This window comes from Pseudopodoces humilis, chromosome 26 (assembly GCF_049639895.1).
Source record: "Pseudopodoces humilis isolate 2021_Gansu_Grassland_sample_001 chromosome 26, ASM4963989v1, whole genome shotgun sequence".
Taxonomy (NCBI): domain Eukaryota; kingdom Metazoa; phylum Chordata; class Aves; order Passeriformes; family Paridae; genus Pseudopodoces; species Pseudopodoces humilis.
Genome location: NC_142225.1, coordinates 1,685,525 through 1,702,441, shown reverse-complemented (window position 1 = coordinate 1,702,441; position 16,917 = coordinate 1,685,525). Strand labels below are relative to the sequence as shown.

The 16,917-nt window shown below is 64.0% G+C and overlaps 3 protein-coding genes across 5 annotated transcripts; all 3 read right to left on the bottom strand.

The window, feature by feature from the left end:
* Window positions 1–202: 202 nt before the first annotated feature.
* LOC102110419 (glutathione S-transferase Mu 1-like) lies at window positions 203–3,286 on the bottom strand. Its single transcript, XM_005530225.3, has 8 exons — window positions 3,170–3,286; window positions 2,304–2,379; window positions 2,148–2,212; window positions 1,986–2,067; window positions 919–1,019; window positions 702–797; window positions 513–623; window positions 203–430 (listed from the first exon to the last, which is right to left on the bottom strand). The coding sequence occupies exons 1-8, from the start codon at window positions 3,200–3,202 to the stop codon at window positions 335–337; spliced, it is 660 nt and encodes a 219-aa protein (XP_005530282.1). The 5' UTR covers window positions 3,203–3,286; the 3' UTR covers window positions 203–334.
* An 873-nt stretch (window positions 3,287–4,159) lies between these two features.
* LOC102099777 (glutathione S-transferase 2) lies at window positions 4,160–6,867 on the bottom strand. The gene is made up of 8 exons (XM_005530172.3): window positions 6,714–6,867; window positions 6,470–6,545; window positions 6,051–6,115; window positions 5,896–5,977; window positions 5,718–5,818; window positions 5,286–5,381; window positions 5,107–5,217; window positions 4,160–4,331 (listed from the first exon to the last, which is right to left on the bottom strand). Exons 1-8 carry the CDS (start codon window positions 6,747–6,749, stop codon window positions 4,236–4,238), a joined length of 663 nt encoding a protein of 220 aa, XP_005530229.2. The 5' UTR covers window positions 6,750–6,867; the 3' UTR covers window positions 4,160–4,235.
* Window positions 6,868–7,671: 804 nt separating this feature from the next.
* Window positions 7,672–16,917, bottom strand: AMPD2 (adenosine monophosphate deaminase 2). 3 transcript variants are annotated; one of them, XM_088066971.1, is made up of 18 exons: window positions 16,811–16,917; window positions 13,883–14,013; window positions 13,366–13,496; window positions 13,009–13,077; window positions 12,325–12,436; window positions 12,040–12,226; window positions 11,812–11,953; window positions 11,634–11,723; window positions 11,253–11,382; window positions 10,956–11,150; window positions 10,653–10,784; window positions 10,395–10,558; window positions 10,147–10,273; window positions 9,891–10,054; window positions 9,687–9,807; window positions 9,440–9,613; window positions 9,074–9,184; window positions 7,672–8,766 (listed from the first exon to the last, which is right to left on the bottom strand). In XM_088066971.1, exons 2-18 carry the CDS (start codon window positions 13,910–13,912, stop codon window positions 8,554–8,556), a joined length of 2,292 nt encoding a protein of 763 aa, XP_087923097.1. In that variant the 5' UTR covers window positions 13,913–14,013; window positions 16,811–16,917; the 3' UTR covers window positions 7,672–8,553. The 3 variants fall into 3 exon arrangements, with proteins under 3 accessions (XP_087923097.1, XP_005530230.1, XP_014114382.1); XM_005530173.3 differs by lacking the exon at window positions 16,811–16,917 and adding an exon at window positions 15,487–15,662; XM_014258907.2 differs by lacking the exons at window positions 13,009–13,077; window positions 16,811–16,917 and adding an exon at window positions 15,487–15,662.

Below are 16,917 nucleotides of genomic sequence, written 5' to 3'. Positions count from 1 at the left end.
AATGTGCTAATGAGGAGCGGGGGCGGGAAGGAGGGAGGTGCAGGGCTCCTTTCAGAGAGAGAGGGCCCTGGGCTGAGCCCCCAAACCAAACCAGCCATGCAGGCCCCCTGGGGCAGGGACCCCCCACACCCACCAACCCCCAGCCACGGGTGGGGGTCACCTCAGTGCCCCCAACGCCACAAGGCTCGTCAGGGGCTCTGGGTGCCACATCTAAAAAACCACTTTATTGTCTTGGGGGGTTTCATGCCAGCGGTGCTGTCCCCCCGCCGAGGATGGAGGATGCTGGGGGGGTGGGTTAGGACTCCCCCCACCCTCCGAGCCCCGTGCTGAGCTCCTACAACTTCTTGTTACCCCACTTGGCCATCTTGTTGTTGATGGGCATCTTCTGGAAGCAGCTGGACTTCATGTAGGCAGCCACCTTCTCCAGAGCCTGGGGACACAGGTGGAGCGTCAGGGACGCCCCCAGCGCCGCAGCCCCCACCCAGGGGTGACCTCAGGGTGCCCCTGCTCACCCCAAAGCGCTCCACAAAGTCCTTGAGGTTCTTGAAGGGCTCCAGGCACTTGGGCTCAAAGATGCGGTTCTGATCCAGCACATCGAACATGAGGAAGTCTACGAAGGTCAGCTGGGGACATCGGGGGGACACAGTGAGGACAAACCCCCTCCCCAGCCCCCTCAGCCCCCCCGGGAGTCCTGGCAGTACCTTCTCCCCCACAAACCACTTTCTGTCCCCCAGGAAGTTGGAGAAGAGCTTCAGCTTCCCCGGGAGCTGCTCCAGGTAGCCCGGCTTGAGCTTCTCCTGAGGGAGGAAGGAAGGGGTGAGGAAGGGCAGCCCCAGCCTGTCCTGTCACCCTGGGGAGCACCCTCCCAGCATGGGGTCCCCAGGGCTGGACAGCTCCCCCGGCCTGCAGGACACTCACAAAGTCAGGGTTGTAGCAGATCATGACAAGGCTCATGCGGAAATCCATGATCTGGTTCTCCAGCATGTCCACACGCAGGATCTCCTCCTCTGTCTCACCACCTGCACGGGGTGATATCAGTGCTGGGGGCACAAACCCCCCCTGAGCCCAGCTCTGCTCCCCCAAACCCCCTGAGCCCAGCCCTGCTCCCCCAAACCCCCCTGAGCCCAGCCCTGCTCCCCCAAACACCCCTGAGCCCAGCCCTGCTCCCCCAAATCCCCTGAGCCCAGCTCTGCTCCCCCAAACCCCCTGAGCCCTGCCCTGCTCCCCCAAATCCCCTGACCCCAGACCTCCTCCGCCGAATCCCCTGAGCCCAGCCCTGCTCCCCCAAACCCCCTGAGCCCTGCCCTGCTCCCCCAAATCCCCTGAGCCCAGCCCTGCTCCCCCAAACCCCCCTGAGCCCAGCCCTACTGCTGGCTGTGGGTCCATTTAACTTCAGCTCCAACCCCATGCTCACCCCAACTCCAACCTGTACCCCAACTGCAACCCCAAAGCAAGCCCAACTGAACCTCAATTCAACCCCAATCCTCCTCCAATCCCAACCCCAACCCAACCCTGCTCCAATCCCAACCCCAAACCCGCTCCAACCCCAACCCTGCTCCAATCCCAACCCCAACCCTGCTCCAATCCCAATCCCAACCCTAACCCAACCCTAAAACTAACCCCACTCCAACCTCAACCCAATTCCAGCCCTACTCCAACCCCAACCCAACCAAATCCCAATCTAATTCCAATCCTACTCCAACCCCACCCCAATCCAATCCCAGCCCCCCAATTCAATTCCAGCCCCCCCAATCCAATCCCAGCCCCCCAATCCAATCCCAGCCCTCACAATCCAATCCCAGCCCCCCAATCCAACCCCAGCCCCCCCAATTCAATTCCAGCCCCCCCAATCCAACCCCAGCCCCCCAATCCAATCCCAGTGCCCCCCAATCCAATCCCAGTGCCCCCCAACCCAATCCCAGGGCCCCCCCATCCAACCCCAGCCCCCCCAATCCCACCCCAGCCCCCCCGAGCCCCCCCCTCACACATGTTGTGCTTGCGGGCGATGTAGCGCAGGATGGCGTTGCTCTGTGTCAGTTTGGTGGAGCCATCGATGAAGTACGGGAGCTGGGGGGGACATGGGGACACTGGGACATGGGGACACCCCCAGCCCCCAGCCACAGCCCCCCCAGCTCCTGAGCACCTACGTTGGGGAAGTCGAGTCCCAGCTTCTCCTTCTCGTTGATCCACTGGCTCTTATCGTAGTCGGGAGCTGGAAGGGAAGGGGGGGCTGGGTGGTGTTGTGTCCTCCCCAAAAGCCAGAGAGGTTGGGGGTGGTGTGGGGACCCCCTGACCCCCCTCACCTTCCCCACAGCTGTAGAGTTTGTCCTCGTAGGGTGTCTCCGTGTACTCCAGGAGCAGACGGATGGCGTGGGCAAGCTGGGGAGTGGGATCAGTGAGACACCCCAAAAACATCCCCCACACACTGCCCAGAACTGCCTCACACATGGGGAAACTGAGGCACGGGGGAGGGCAGACTGCATTCCCTTCCCAGTACCCCCAGTCAGCACCCCCTGCACAGCGGGAACCCCCCAAAAGCAGCATCCTCCCACCCCCAAGTGCAGCAGGACCCCCACAAGACATCCCAGACTATCCCCAAAAGATCAGGGACACCTCCAACAGCTTCCCCTGAGGGTCCCCACAGCCCCCCCAGGAGACCAGAGGGGCTCCCGCAGCTCCTCCCAGGATTAGGGAGCCCAAGATCTCCCAAAAACCCAGCGGGACCCCCACGGACTCACCGCAGCCCCCCAAGGGTGACCCCCTGCCCCAAGACTGACGGTCCGCCACAGCCGCCAACCCCAAAAAACCAGAGGGACCCTCACAACATGCCCAAAAGACACAGGAGACCCCCCCCAAACCCCCAGGAGACAGGGGAGACCCCCGAAGGCGCCCCACAAGCTCAAAGGGACGTCCCGCAGCCCTCCACAGGACCAATGGGACCCCCGACGACCCCTCCCTGCCCCCTAAAAATCCAGAGGGATCCCCACAGCCCCCCCAAGACAAAAGGGACACCCACAGACCCCTGCACCCCCAAAACCAGAAGGGACCCCACAAACCCCCCGAACATCCCCCGCAGCCCCCGAAAGACCGAAGGGACCCCCGGAGACCCCCCCAAAAGAGCGGGGGGACCCCGAAGAGCCCCTGGGGAGCCCCCGGGTCCCCCGCTCACCCCGCGGATGTCCCAGTACCCCAACACCGCCATGGCGCGCGCTCCCGGCCCGGCCCCCCACGTGACACGGCCGCGTCCCCACGTGACATGGACACGCCCTCCCCACGTGACACGGCCACGCCCTCCCCACGTGACACGGCCACGCCCTCCCCACGTGACACGGCCACTCCCCCCACGTGACACGGCCACTCCCCCCACGTGACACGGCCACGCCCTCCGGGGGGCGGGGAAGGGACGGGGCTTAAAGGGCCCGGGAACCGCCCCCAGCCCCGCGGGGACCCCCTGAACAGGAGGTTCTGTGACCCCCCCAAACTCCCTGGGGTTCCTCCCATCCCCACGGGAACCCCCTTGTCTTGAGGGCTCTGTGACCACCCCAAAGTCCGTGGGGTCCCCCATACCCCGGAGTGTCTGCGACCACCCCGAATCCTATGGGGGACCCCTTAACAGGGGACCGTGACCTTCTCCATCCCCGAGGCTTTGCGGCCCCCCCAAATTCCATGGGGTCCTCCTTATCCCAGGGGTTCTGTGACACACCCCATCCACCCCCCGGCACCGCTTTATTCTGGGGTCACTGCAACCCCACAAACTCCGTGGGGTCCCTTGTTCTGGGGCTCTGCAGCCCCATAAATTCCATGGGTTCCCCCTTTTCCTGGGAGCCCTGTGACCCCCCCAAGCTCCACGGGGACCCCCTTATCCTGAGGGTCGTGGGTCCCTCTGTGACACCCCCTCAAGCTTCATTGGGGTCCCCCTTTCAATCCCCTAAGCTGCAGGGGGGGTCTCACTATCCTGGGGGGAACAGGGACCCCACCTTGGTCCCCACAGTCTCCACGGGGCTCCCCCTTATCCTGGGGGTGCAGGGGGCAATGGCTTCCCCCATCCCGGGATCCAGGAGGGTCCAGCACCCCGACCCCAGGGGTTACCCCACAAATGAGGGGTTCCCGCAGCTCCCACCGCAGTCCCTCGGCAGCTCAGTGCACCCCACACAGCGGCTGGACAACGGGGGAGCCCCCCACGCTTTATTGGGGAGTTCTGGGGTGTCCTGGGGGGCACGGGGGGGGTCAGCCCCTCACTCCTTGCTGCTGCACCACTTCGCCGTGCGCCAGAAAATCGGGGTTTTCATGAAGCGCCCCGAGCGCATGTAGGCAGAGACCTTGTCCAGGGCCTGGGGGAACAGGGACACGTGGGGACATGGATGGGGACACCACGGGGTCAGGGATGGGAACACTGGGGTGCCTGGGATGGGCACAGGGACACCAGGGTGTTTGGGACAGGGACACTGGGGTGTTGGGACAGGGACACTGGGGTGATGGGGACAGGGACATTGGGGTGTTGGGACAGGGACACTGGGGTGATGGGGACAGGGACACTGGGGTGTTGGGACAGGGACACTGGGGTGATGGGGACAGGGACACCAGGGTGTTGGGGACAGGGACATTGGGGTGTTGGGACAGGGACACTGGGGTGATGGGGACAGGGACACTGGGGTGTTGGGACAGGGACACTGGGGTGATGGGGACAGGGACACCGGGGTGTTGGGGACAGGGACATTGGGGTGTTGGGACAGGGACACCGGGGTGTTTGGGTGTTTGGGACAGGGATGGCAACAGCAGGGGCTCAGGGACGGGGACAGAGATGGACCCTGGGGTGTCAGGAATTGGGACAGGGACATTGGAGAGTCAGGAATGGGATGGGGACATTGGGATGTCAGTGATGGGGACACTGGGGGGTCAGGGATGGGGTCATGGGGGTGACAGGAATGGGGATGGAGACAGAAGCACTGGGCATTGAAGGATGAGGTTTGGGATGGGACAAGGACACAGACACTGAGGTGTCAGGGACAGTGATGGACACGGCAGGGGGACACTGGGACGTCAGGGATGGAGATGGGATGGAGATGGTGCCGGGGACACCGGGGGCTGCCCCGTGCCCCTGCTCACCTCGAAGCGCTGCAGGAACTGGGCCAGGTTTCCCTTCAGCTCGGGACACTCAGGCACGAACATGCGCTGCTGGTCCAGCACGTCGTACGCCAGGAAGTCCACGTAGGTGATCTGGGGGAGGGGCAGGGGGGTCAGCCCCCACAGGGACTCCCCAAACCCCCCCAGCATCCCCCACCTACCTTCTGCCCCGCAAACCAGGGCCGGGAGCCCAGGAACCGAGACAGCTCCTGCAGCTTCTTGGGCAGCTGCTCCAGGTAGGCCGGCTTCAGCTTCTCCTGCACGGCGGGAGGGGCACAGCTCAGGGGGGCTGCTCCCCCCGGCCACCCCAGAACCCTGGGGCATCACCCCCTGACTGCAGCCAGCCAAGGGATGTGCCCCAGCACACACCCCCGGGCTGCTGGTGGCCTGACCCCCTTGTCCCATGTTGGGGGACAACGCTGGGGGCTGGGGGGGATCTGTCCCCCCCAGGGGGATAACCCCAGGGTCTGGGGGAGATCTGTTCCCCCCAGGGGGATAACCCCAGGGTCTGGGGGGGATCTGTCCCCCCCAGGGGGATAACCCCAGGGTCTGGGGGGGATCCATCCCCCCATAACCCCCACGGGGCTCCTCACAAAGTCAGGGCTGTAGCAGATCCGGGCAAAGTTCATCCTCAAATCCATGAGCTGGTTTTCCAGCAGGTCTATGCGCTGCTTCTCCTCCTCCGTCTCGCCACCTGCGGGGTGGGGAGGTGTCAACCCACCCCCCACAAAACCGCGGGGACCCCCCCGTGCGCTGGGACCCCCCACTCACACATGTTGTGCTTGCGGGCGATGTAGCGCAGGATGGCGTTGCTCTGTGTCATCTTGGTGGAGCCGTCGATGAGGTACGGGAGCTGGGGGGTGCCGGGGGTCCGAGTCACCCCGGTGACCCCCACGCCCCCTTCCCACCCCCTCCCCATCACCTACGTTGGGAAAGTCGAGCCCCAGCTTCTCCTTCTCCTTGGTCCAGTCGCTCGGGTCATAGTCAGGGGCTGGGGGGGGCAGAGAGATTTTGGGGGGGGTCCCCCAGCCCCTCTGCCCCACTCGTGGTACCCACAGCAATGGGGGGATGCGGACACTGGGGGGTGTCCCCCCTCTGTCCCGGGACACCCTCTGACCCGGGACACCGTGGGCAGATAAGAGAGAACGTTGCCCATGAAAAGGGTCAAGGTCCTTTTATTGGGGGGTTCAGGGGAGGACAAAGGTGAAAGGTGACCCCCCCGAGCAGGCAGGAGGGGGTCACGCTGCCAAGTGGGGGCGTTCCCCCACCCCGCTGCTTTCTGGCACAGCAGCAGGGGCAGGGGGTGGAGGGATTTGGGGGTCACTCCCCGCTTGCCCCCGCTCACCTGGGCCAGGCCGGTACTGGCGCTCCTGGTAGGGGGTCTCCGTGTACTCCAGCAGCAGGCGGATAGCGTGGGCCAGCTGCGGGGCACAACAGCCGCTTTTGGCACCCCAAAGTCCCCCCGGACTCTCCCCCACACCCTGGGACCTCCAGCACCCCCACATCGCTCCGGGACCTCCAGCGCCCCCCCCCCAGCCCTGCGCACCCCCGTCCCCAGCGCGCCGCTGTCACCCCTCGATCCCACTCACCCCGCGGATGTCCCAGTACCCCAGGGTGACCACCATGGTGACACCGGCTGCGGCTCTGCGAGAACACGGACTGCGACGGACTGGGACGGACTGGGACGGACTGGGACAGGACCCGCCCCCGTCCCCTCCCCCGGGCGTCAGCGGGAACAGACAGGGAATGGGCAGGGAATGGGCAGGGAATGGGCAGGGAACGGGCAGGGAACAGGCAGGGAACGGGCAGGGAACGGGCAGGGAACGGGCAGGGAATGGGCAGGGAACGGGCAGGGAACAGACAGGGAATGGGCAGGGAATGGGCAGGGAGCGGGCAGGGAATGGGCAGGGAATGGGCAGGGAATGGGCAGGGAATGGGCAGGGAATGGGCAGGGAATGGGCAGGGAACGGGCAGGGAATGGGCAGGGAATGGGCAGGGAATGGGCAGAGAATGGGCAGGGAACAGACAGGGAATGGGCAGGGAATGGGCAGGGAGCGGGCAGGGAATGGGCAGGGAATGGGCAGGGAACGGGCAGAGAACGGGCAGGGAACAGACAGGGAATGGGCAGGGTGCAGACAGGGAATGGGCAGGGAACGGGCAGGGTGCAGACAGGGAATGGGCAGGGAATGGGCAGGGAATGGGCAGGGAACAGACAGGGAATGGGCAGAGAACAGACAGGGAATGGGCAGGGTGCAGACAGGGAATGGGCAGGGAATGGGCAGGGAACAGACAGGGAATGGGCAGGGAATGGGCAGGGAACAGACAGGGAATGGGCAGGGAATGGGCAGGGTGCAGACAGGGAGCAAACAGGGTGCGGGCAGGGTGCCAGGGCGGGCGCTGGCGCTGCCACCACCGCTCAGGATCCATCCCCTGACCCTCCCACATCACCTTGGGGACCCCCAAACCAAGCCATGAGGGGACACACAACCCCTGTGCCTCAGTTTCCCTCTGGGGCTGCGCTCCCTCCCCCCCACTTCAATTTCAGTGTTTTACTTAAATACTTTTATTTTTCATGCTTGGTTAGGGTTTGTTTTTTTCAAAACTCTTTTGTTTGTTGTTTTTACAATCGCCATTGGGTTTTCCCGGGAATGCTGGCTCCAGATGCAGATGAGCAGGACTGGGATGGGGGACTACAGGGATAGAGGGGGTGACCCCCACTGGGATGGGAGAAGCCTGCTCCAGCCCGATCTGGGCCACAAACAAACATCTCCTGGGAGTGTTGGGGACAGCGACACATGTCACCTGGTCCCCTTTCCCTTCATCCCTGAGGTGGTGAGGATGAACCAGTCCCCATCCCGCCCCCTGCCTTCCTCCCTGTGGTGATGAGGATGGAGTATCCCCCACCAGGCACCATCCCCCTGTGCTCTGGGCCACTGTGTCCCCACCGACACCAGAGACCTCAGGTCTGGGTTCCTTTGGTTGTCCCCACGGGGTGGAAGAGCGGGCTGAGAGGGTGCTGGGCTTACAGAGTGTCAGGACCCAGGTGGGGCTGGGCTGGGACTCCCACACTGTCACCACACCAGCACCCAGGACCCCCAACTTGTCACTGCGTCCTCAACTCAGGAGGTAAATCCAGGACCCCCTGGTGGTGCCCTCCCCCACTGTCACCTCCTTGTGCCATCAAGCCCAGCAGGGCCCAAGCCAGCAAGGAGACTCCAGTTAAAAACAACAGAAAAAGACCAAAAAAACACCCATAAAATGATCTAAACAAGATGGAACGGAGCAGACTCAACAAACTCCATCGTCCCCTGCAGTGGCACCGGTGGCACCAGCACAGCAGCAGGAGCGGCCCCTTCCCAGGGCAGGAGGACCTTCCCAGGGTGGGGGGACGGCGGCAGAGCCCTGGAGGGCTCAGGGGGATCTGGGTGGTCAGTGGGTGCCGAGGGAGATGGTGAGAACATTCTCCTCCTCCTGGATGGGCTCCAGCTCGGCGCTCTGCACCGCCTGCGTGATGAGAGTCAGCTCCTGGCACAGCGTCTCGAAGCGATAGCTCACACGGATGTCGGGGACGTTGGTCCGGCGGATGTCGTTCCCCTCCGGACCCTCCTTCAGGTAGTTGGGACCCAGCCAGTAGCTCTTCACCTGTGGGAGAGGGTCCTGAGTGCTACCAGTGCCCATGGAGGGAGAATGGGGAATGGGGAAATGGGAATGAGGGAACTGGGAACGGGCAACTGGATGTGAATGGGAATTGGGAATGGGGGAATTTGGGATGGGAGCGGGCAAATGTGGGCATTGGGGATGGGAATGGGGGAATGGAGGTGCATGGGAATTGGGAAGAGGGTTGGGCAAACGGGAGAATGGGGGAATTGGGAATAGGAACGGGGAAATGGAGGCAAATGAGAATTAGGAATAGGCAAACTGCAGAATTGGGAATGGGAATGGGCCTCACCTTGTGGGAGAAGCCGCTCATAAGGACGCTGTTCCGGGCCAGCTCACACATGTCGCAGGAGCTGAGCTTCCACACCTGGGTGGCGATGCTGTATTCCTCCATCAGCGGCTCCTGGGGACAGCCACCCCTCAGCTCCCGTCACAGACACCTCTCAGGCAGGACAGGGGTCCCCACCTCCTGCCAGCCCCTCCACACCATCAGCACCCCCCAGAGCCCATCGGTGCTGCCGGTGATCCCATCTCACCATCTGCCACATTGCACCAGCAACCCCACCCCACTACCGACCTCATCCCATCACCCAGCCCGTGCCCACCCCACAGCTGCTCCTGGAGATTCACTGGCTTTGGGTGCCCCCCAAACACTCACCTTGGTGAAGTGGAACTGGAGGGGATCATCGGTGGAGAGGGAGACCATGAGCCCCCGTGAGAGGTACTCGGGCAGGGGGTTGCGGTGGTAGCTCAGGAAGAGGCTGTTGTTGCTCAGCGGGGACATGGCAATGCCAATCTGTGCCAGGTAGTACAGGTACTGCAGCACAGGGGCCTGTGGGGCACAGCAGGGTAAGGGGGTGTCCCACCACACCCCCAGCCCCTCCAGGCACCCCCTCCTCGCTCACCTTGCGCAGCAACAACCCGTGGGAGATGTTCTCTGAGACCATGAACCCTGACACGAGGTGGTGGATGGGACCGGCCTCGCCACAGTGTGGGCGCAGGACAAAGGTGTGGAAGCCCCTCTTCCTGCAATGGGTGTTTGACTGTCACCATCACCCTCTGATCTCCCCAGAACCTCCTGAGGGGCGCAGGTTCCGGGCTGTCCTTACCGCCGGAGGTGGTTGAGCACTGTCATGTTGGCATACATGTAGTACAGGTAGTAGGAGTAGGGTGGGTTGTCCTCCTCCACCCAGTTGCCCGGCAAAGGGCTATCCAGGTTGAAGATGTGATGCTCTGGTTTGGATTCATCATCCACGCTGTCGAAGCCATCCACCTGCAGGAGAGTCAGCCCCAGGCTGGGATGTGACCCCTCGCTCTGGCGGGGTTTGGGTGGGGGTGTCCCCAGGAGCAGGGCGCAGCACTCACATGCTCCAGGAAGAGGTGCAGCTCTGGGTGCTGGGCAGGGTGGATCGTGGCCTCGTAGAGCGGCAGGAAGATATTCTCCAGCATCTCCTGGAAGTTGGCCAGCTGCTTCTTCGTCCGGTAGATGTCACTGCAGGGAATGGGTCCCGCTCAGAGCCGGCTTTCCCCGCTCCCCACCCCACCCCAGCTGGCAGTGGGGTGGCCTGGGTCTCCCCAACCCAACCGAGGGTTCCTGTACCCCCTTTACTCACAAGAGCCGCGGCACCTGCACGAGCCAGCGGACGTTGTTGGAGTGGACGCGGTGGCTGACGGCCCAGCGGGCCAGCTTGTCCCACTCATCCCGGGAGCGGCCGTAGATCGAGAGACGCAGCTCCGCGTTCTGGTACTTGCTCTCCTCCAGGTCTGCCATCACCTCCTGATGGGCAGGGACAAGTGACAACTGTCACTGCTTGGCCACCAGGAAGGGGACATGGGTTGCAGTGCCACCACGAGGAGGGGAGGTGGCCCACCTTGATGATGTGGGCGAAGTATTTCCCCGAGACGCGGTTGTCTGTCTTGATGAAGATCTCCCGCAGGATGGACTCCCCGATGGGGTTGTACTTGGCGTTGAACTTGTCGAAGCGGTGGAAGGTGTTGCGGTCCTGAACGTGGGACAGGTGTGACCTGAGACTCCTCATCACCCACCCCACCCCCACCCACAGCCCCCAGCAACCCCCCACGCCCCGGGAAAACCCCCTGGAGCAGATCCCACACCCCAGCCAAGGACGGGCTGGGGGCTCTGCTCATCCCCAGGGTTTGGGAGGCTCCCATACCGCATGGACATCCAGCGTGTCCACGCTCAGGTCGTAGGCCGTGAGGTTCATGGTCTCAAACACCTCCTTGAGCGTCTGCTCCTTCCCCTTCTCCACGTGGACAATTTCATCCAGGTGCTTCTTCATTGCCCGCTTGATGAAGCGCAAGAGATGCTTCTGGTTCATGCAGGACGAGGCATGGATGTGGGTGTCCACCTGCACCAGTGAGGTGATGATGAGCCCTGAGACCCTCCAAGAGCTCCCCAGTCAAGCCAGGAACCCCCCAAGACCCGGGACTAGCTCAGGATCCGCAGGTACCTTGCGGATGTTGTAGAAGTCGCGGTGGGGCACTTTCTTCTGGGCTGCCAACTCCTTCATCTCGTTCAGCAGTACGTGCATCTGGAACTTGTTGCTCAGGTACTGCAGCCGGCGGTAGCAGAAGGATTTGCTGCCCAAAACAGGGAAGAGGGGCTCAGTTTGGGGGTGAGGAAGCAGAACATCCAGCCCCAAAAGGCTGGTGCCCCCACAGATATGGGAATGTAGACTCTTGGACACAGATGAGGGTGGGCGTGGGAGCTGCACCAGCACCATGTGCCAGAGTCACTGCCATGTCCTTGGGGCTGTCCCCGGGGTTCTGTCACACCCTCATCAAGGGATCCCCCCCAGGGTAAGACCCCCCCATGGGACCCTTCCCCTTACATGGGCCCATTGATGATCAAAGCCATGAGGAAATTCATGTCGGCGATGAACTCCTGCAGGTCGGGGTATGGCAGGTCCAGCTCCGTGCTCCTGGGGGTGGGCACATGTGGAGGTCACACAGCCCCCCCAAAAAACTCACCACCCCAACGAGTAGGACCCTCCCCCTCATAAAACTCACTTGTCAGTGATGTCCTGCTTGGTGTAGACATGCACAACACCATCCACCATCTTCAGCCCGAAGCCCAGGTCTGCCGGCATGTTCCGGGGGTCCCACGTCTCATAGGGGTGCTGCTCGGCAAACGGGGGGTGCACGGGGGCATCTGCAGCCAGGAGACACACAACATCACCCCAAAAGCTCCTCCAGCATCCCAGCCTAGCACCGAGACCCCTCCCACACCGTGCTCACCGGCAGCTACGGGGGTCTCGGGCACCTCCTCGTAGCCGCGGGTCTCCAGGGGCTTCTCGGAGAGCTCCTGCAGGTAGCGGGCCGTGGTCTTGCAGAAGCTCTGCAGCGACAGCCCCATGTACTTCTCCCGCACAAACAGCGCCTTCACCACGCTCTTGGCCGCATCCAGCAGGTCGGTGAAGGGCACCTGGAGAGGGGACACCAAAGGAAAAACCACCCCCCAAGCTGGGGTTGGCAGCCTGGGGACCTTTGCCTGTGTTCCAGGGGGGTCAGGGGGAGGCTCACCCCACATTTCTCCTCCCCAGAGATGGTCACCCGCTGGAATTCTCGCTCCAGCAGTGCCTCCCGCTCCTTGGGGACGTGGTCCACCAGGCTGTCATTCTGCTCCTTGAAGAGCCTGTGGGGACAGACGTGGCCAGTGGGACAGTGACAGATCCGCCCCATTCCCATGTACCCAACAGCAGCATGAGCCCCACCCCAGGGACTGTGTCCAGCCCTGGGGTGGCAGGATGGTGATGTTGTCTCCGGGGACGCCACCATGAGGTTGTGGCAGCTGTGCCACCCGTGTCCTCTTTGGTGATGGCATTGTCCCCCTTCCCAAAAGACATCCCCCAGCCCTGATGAGCACAATGAAAAGTGAGGGGGAGGAGGGGGGCACAAAGAACAAAAAAAAAACTCACGACAGAGACAACTCCCAAGCAGAGACAGGAGGGAGGGGGACACACAGCGTCAGACCCCCCATCCAGGGGAAGACAGGGCCAGGACAGGGGTCCTGTGCCAGCAGCAGAGCTGGGACCCCCAGCTCACCCCAACCCCCCTCCCCAGGCGCGTTGACTCCTTCAGTGTCAGCGAGAGTGGCTGGGAGGGACCTCTTGGCTCCATGCTTGGGTGTGCTGGGTCAGAGCGGGGCCAGGTGGGTCCCCGATCCCCCCCGTGGCCCCGGCCGGTGACACCGAGCCGGACACTCACTGTAAGTCCGCAGCACTGTCAATTTTCAGGAAGTCCTGTTTGGCTCTGAGCAAAATGTCGGGCTCAAGTCTGGGGACAAGGAGGCGGCGGTGGAGGGGGGGGACAGCCGGGGGGACGAGGGGGAGAGAAATGGGGGGGCCGGGGAGAGAAAACACCCCGTTAATGCCGAAACAACAGAAACCAGACAGAAACCAGCCAAAAACTCACTGCAAAGGGGACACCAAGTGCGACACCCACGGGAGAGGGGACACAGAGCTGGCACAGAGACAGCCTCTTGGGGCGGGGAGGTGGCCTGGCCCCATGCAGGGTTCCCTTCCAGCGACTTGGGGGGATACAGGGGAACCCCCCAAGGCTTACTTGACGTCCTGGCTGATCTGGCGCTCCAGGCGCTGGCGCCGCTCCTCCAGCTGCTCGATGGGGCTCTCCTCGGGGAATTCATACGGAGCCGTCCGCATCTCGTTCTCAGCCAGCGAGCGACAAAACAGCTCCTGCCCAGAGCAGCCCTGCCATGAGCTGGGTGCAGCCTCAGCCCTGCCATGAGCTGGGTGCAGCCTCAGCCCTGCCATGAGCTGGGTGCAGCCTCAGCCCTGCCATGAGCTGGGTGCAGCCTCAGCCCTGCCATGAGCTGGGTGCAGCCTCAGCCCTGCCATGAGCTGGGTGCAGCCTCAGCCCTGCCATGAGCTGTGCCTGGCCTCAACCCCCTGGGTTGGGAGAGAAAAGCTCACAGGGATTCCCAAACTCAGAGCTGAAAAAGTGGGAAGGGAGGAGGGTTTGGGGAGGATGGGAGTGGGAAGGATGGAGGGGAGACCCCCCCCACACTTCCCCAACATACACTCATCCCCCAGACCTGGCAAACTCGGTGCCCCAGACCCACCTCAGCGATCTCCTTGTATTTGCCGTCCATGGAAGTGCGCAGATCCACTGGGAAATGCTTCAGGCAATGGGGGGTCCCGGGTAGGGACCAGGCTGACTGCAGGGGTCGGGCCCCTGGCCCCCCCCGCAACTCTGCAGGGAGTGGGACAACATCAGCTGGGGGAGTCTGGACCCCCACCCGGGCAGGAAGGGGTTAATCAGCCACTCCACAGCTCCCCCTCCCCACCATGGAGCTGGCATGCTCTTCCCAATGGGGGTGATGGAGAAACTGAGGAAGCTCAAGGGCAAGAGGGAACCCCCCTCTCTTTTCCCCTAGGGCACTGGGAGGGCTGCTGGCTTCATTTGGGGGGCTGGAAAAAGCCAACAGTGAATGAGGGGCTCAGAGCTGGGCTGCAGGACCCCCACGGCATGGGAGGCACAACATTGGGGTCTTCTCCCCCTAGCAGCCCCCCATCCCATCTCCTCCATCACAGGGGGAATATCCCCACACCGGGAGGGATGGGAGGCAGCATCGTCCCCTCTCCAAACACATCCCATTGCCCCAGAGCACCCCCTGCTCCCATCAGCACCGGGGCCACCGGGCTGGGGGATGCCCAGTGCCACCCCCCAGTACCAACACCCTCCTCTGCAACCCCCAAACCCACTACGGACCTGGCTGGGGGGCACTGGAAATCAGGTCCTACTGGTTAAACTGGGGCCACCAGTAAGAGCCCCTCCACCCAGCACAGCCCGGGCAGAAGATCCAGGTCTCCTGAACCCCGAACACGAGCCTCCACCCCATTCTCTCCCTGCATCACCCCAACGGGGATGGGGCTGGGCTGGTGTCACCCCGGACAGGGATGGCACTGGTGTCATCGGGATGTGCTGGTGGTGCCTCACCCACAGTGCCCTGTGCCCCCAGGACACAGCCTGTGCCACCCACGTGTGACAGGTGGCAGTCCTGGGGGCACTGCAAGACCCGCCCCCCAACACGGGTGCCAGAGAAATGACAACCCCAAGGCGCCACCTCAGCCACCCAGGACACATGTGAGAGTCAGGAGCAGCCCCGGTGACGCCCCTAGACCCCCCCAGAAGTACCAGGCAGGTGACAACCCCGAAGTGCCACCACCACCATTTGCCATCCACCCGGAACACACGTGTGCCACCCACGTGTGGCAACAGCCCCAGTGACACTCTGAGACCCTCTGCCAACGGTGCCAGCCAGGTGCCAACCACAAAGTGCCACCTTGCCCCCCCCGTGCCACCACCACCCCACGTGCCAGCCGAGCTCGCTCCCGCGGAGCCCCCCCCGCCCCCTTCACACCGGCCCCGCATCCCCAGCGCTCCCCCTCCCTCCTCCTCCTCTTCCTCCGCTCTCACTGCGCCACCGACGCGCTGGTGGGAGGGGACACACAGGACCCCCCACCGCCGCTGCCACCCCTCCCGGTACCGGGACACGGCCGTGGGCTCCCCCCCCCCCAAAAAAAAACCTCTCAGCAGCAACGCGGCATTTCCCCCCCCCAGCCTGATCCCCCCTACTCGCAGCATCGCGCCCCCCCCCCGCGGGGCGTGCCCGGGCTGTGCGCGTGGGCGGGGGGGGGGGTATTTTGGGGGGGGGGGTCTCACCTGCGGGGCTGGGGGTCTGCAGGCTACCCCGCTTCTTGAAGGGACACTTGGCCGGGGGGGCAGAGGACATGGCGGCTCCAGGGGGGCCGGGGAGGGGCGGAGGGGCTGGAGCTGATGGTGCCGATGGTGATGGTGGTGATGATGGTGATGGGGGCGGAGGGTGGTGGGGGGCGCCCGGGGGACTCTTACGGCGGAGGGGCCCCAGCGACCGCTCCCTCCCCTGGTTGATGATTGATGCAGGAACCCGGGAATGGACCAAAGTCCCCGGCGGGGCCCGGCCGGAAACCGGGACGAGGAAGAGGATGGGGCGGGCGGAGGATGTGGCGAGGAGGAGGAGGAGGAGGAAGGAGGTGGCTGCGGCGCTGGAGGGTGGAGGGGCCAAGACCTGCGATGGGGCTGTGAGCTCCGAGAATGCGGGGCTGAGACACCCCCGGGACAGCCGTGACCCCCCCTCAGGGACAGCCCTGTACCCCCCCGACAAACGTGACACCCCCCAGAGAACCGCCCTGTAGCCGTGTGGGGGTCGGCCGCGGTCCCCAGCCAGCCGTGACACCCCCGGGATAGAGCTGTACCCCCCCCGCCCCGGACAGCCCTGTGTGACAGCCACCCCCAGGCAGCTCCGTACCTCGGTGGGAACACCCGTGACACCCCACAGCCAGTCGGGAACCCCCCGCTCAGCCCTGAGCCCCTCCTCGGGGACAGTCGTTACCCCCCGGGCTCAGTCCTAACGTCCCCCCCAGGCAGGCATCGTGCCCCCGCGAGAAATGGGATCGGACCCCCCCAAAGTGACAGCGACACTTCCAAAACAGGGTAACCCCACACCCCCCCCCGAGGTGGTCATTATGCCCCCCCCAGTATGGACACTGCCCACCCCCGAACAGGCATTGCTCTCCAAAAAGACAGGGTGTCGTTCTTCCCCATCCAGAGACTGGCCCCATCCCAGTGGGAATCCGTGTGCCCCCGCTCCAGGGCTGGCGCTGCACCCCAACACAGACCGTCATCCCCCCCTCGTTAAACACTGTACCCCCAAAGGCACCGAGTACCTCCGAAACCAGCCAATACCCCCCAAAACGGGGCATCACCTCCTCCACGATGATGATCCCCCCAGGTATGGTACCGCACCCCAAAAGAAGAACTCCCTGTCACCAGCTCGGACCCTGCTGGGGGGCGGGGTGAGCCCTCCTAGGAATGTCCCCATGGAGCCCGTGCCCCCCCAAGTCCCCCAGTTCACCCCCCAGCCTAACTGGGGGCCACCCCAGAAGCAGAGCCCGGCTGCGGGGGTCCCGGGGGTGTCACCTTTGCCTCGGTGTCCGCGTGTCCCTACCTGGGCCGGGGCTGCCGGTGCCTGGGTGGCTGTGGGTGGCTGTCGGGCTGTGTCCCCTCCGAGCGCCCCGAGTGTCCCCTAAGCTGCCACCGGCGCGGGGGGGTATT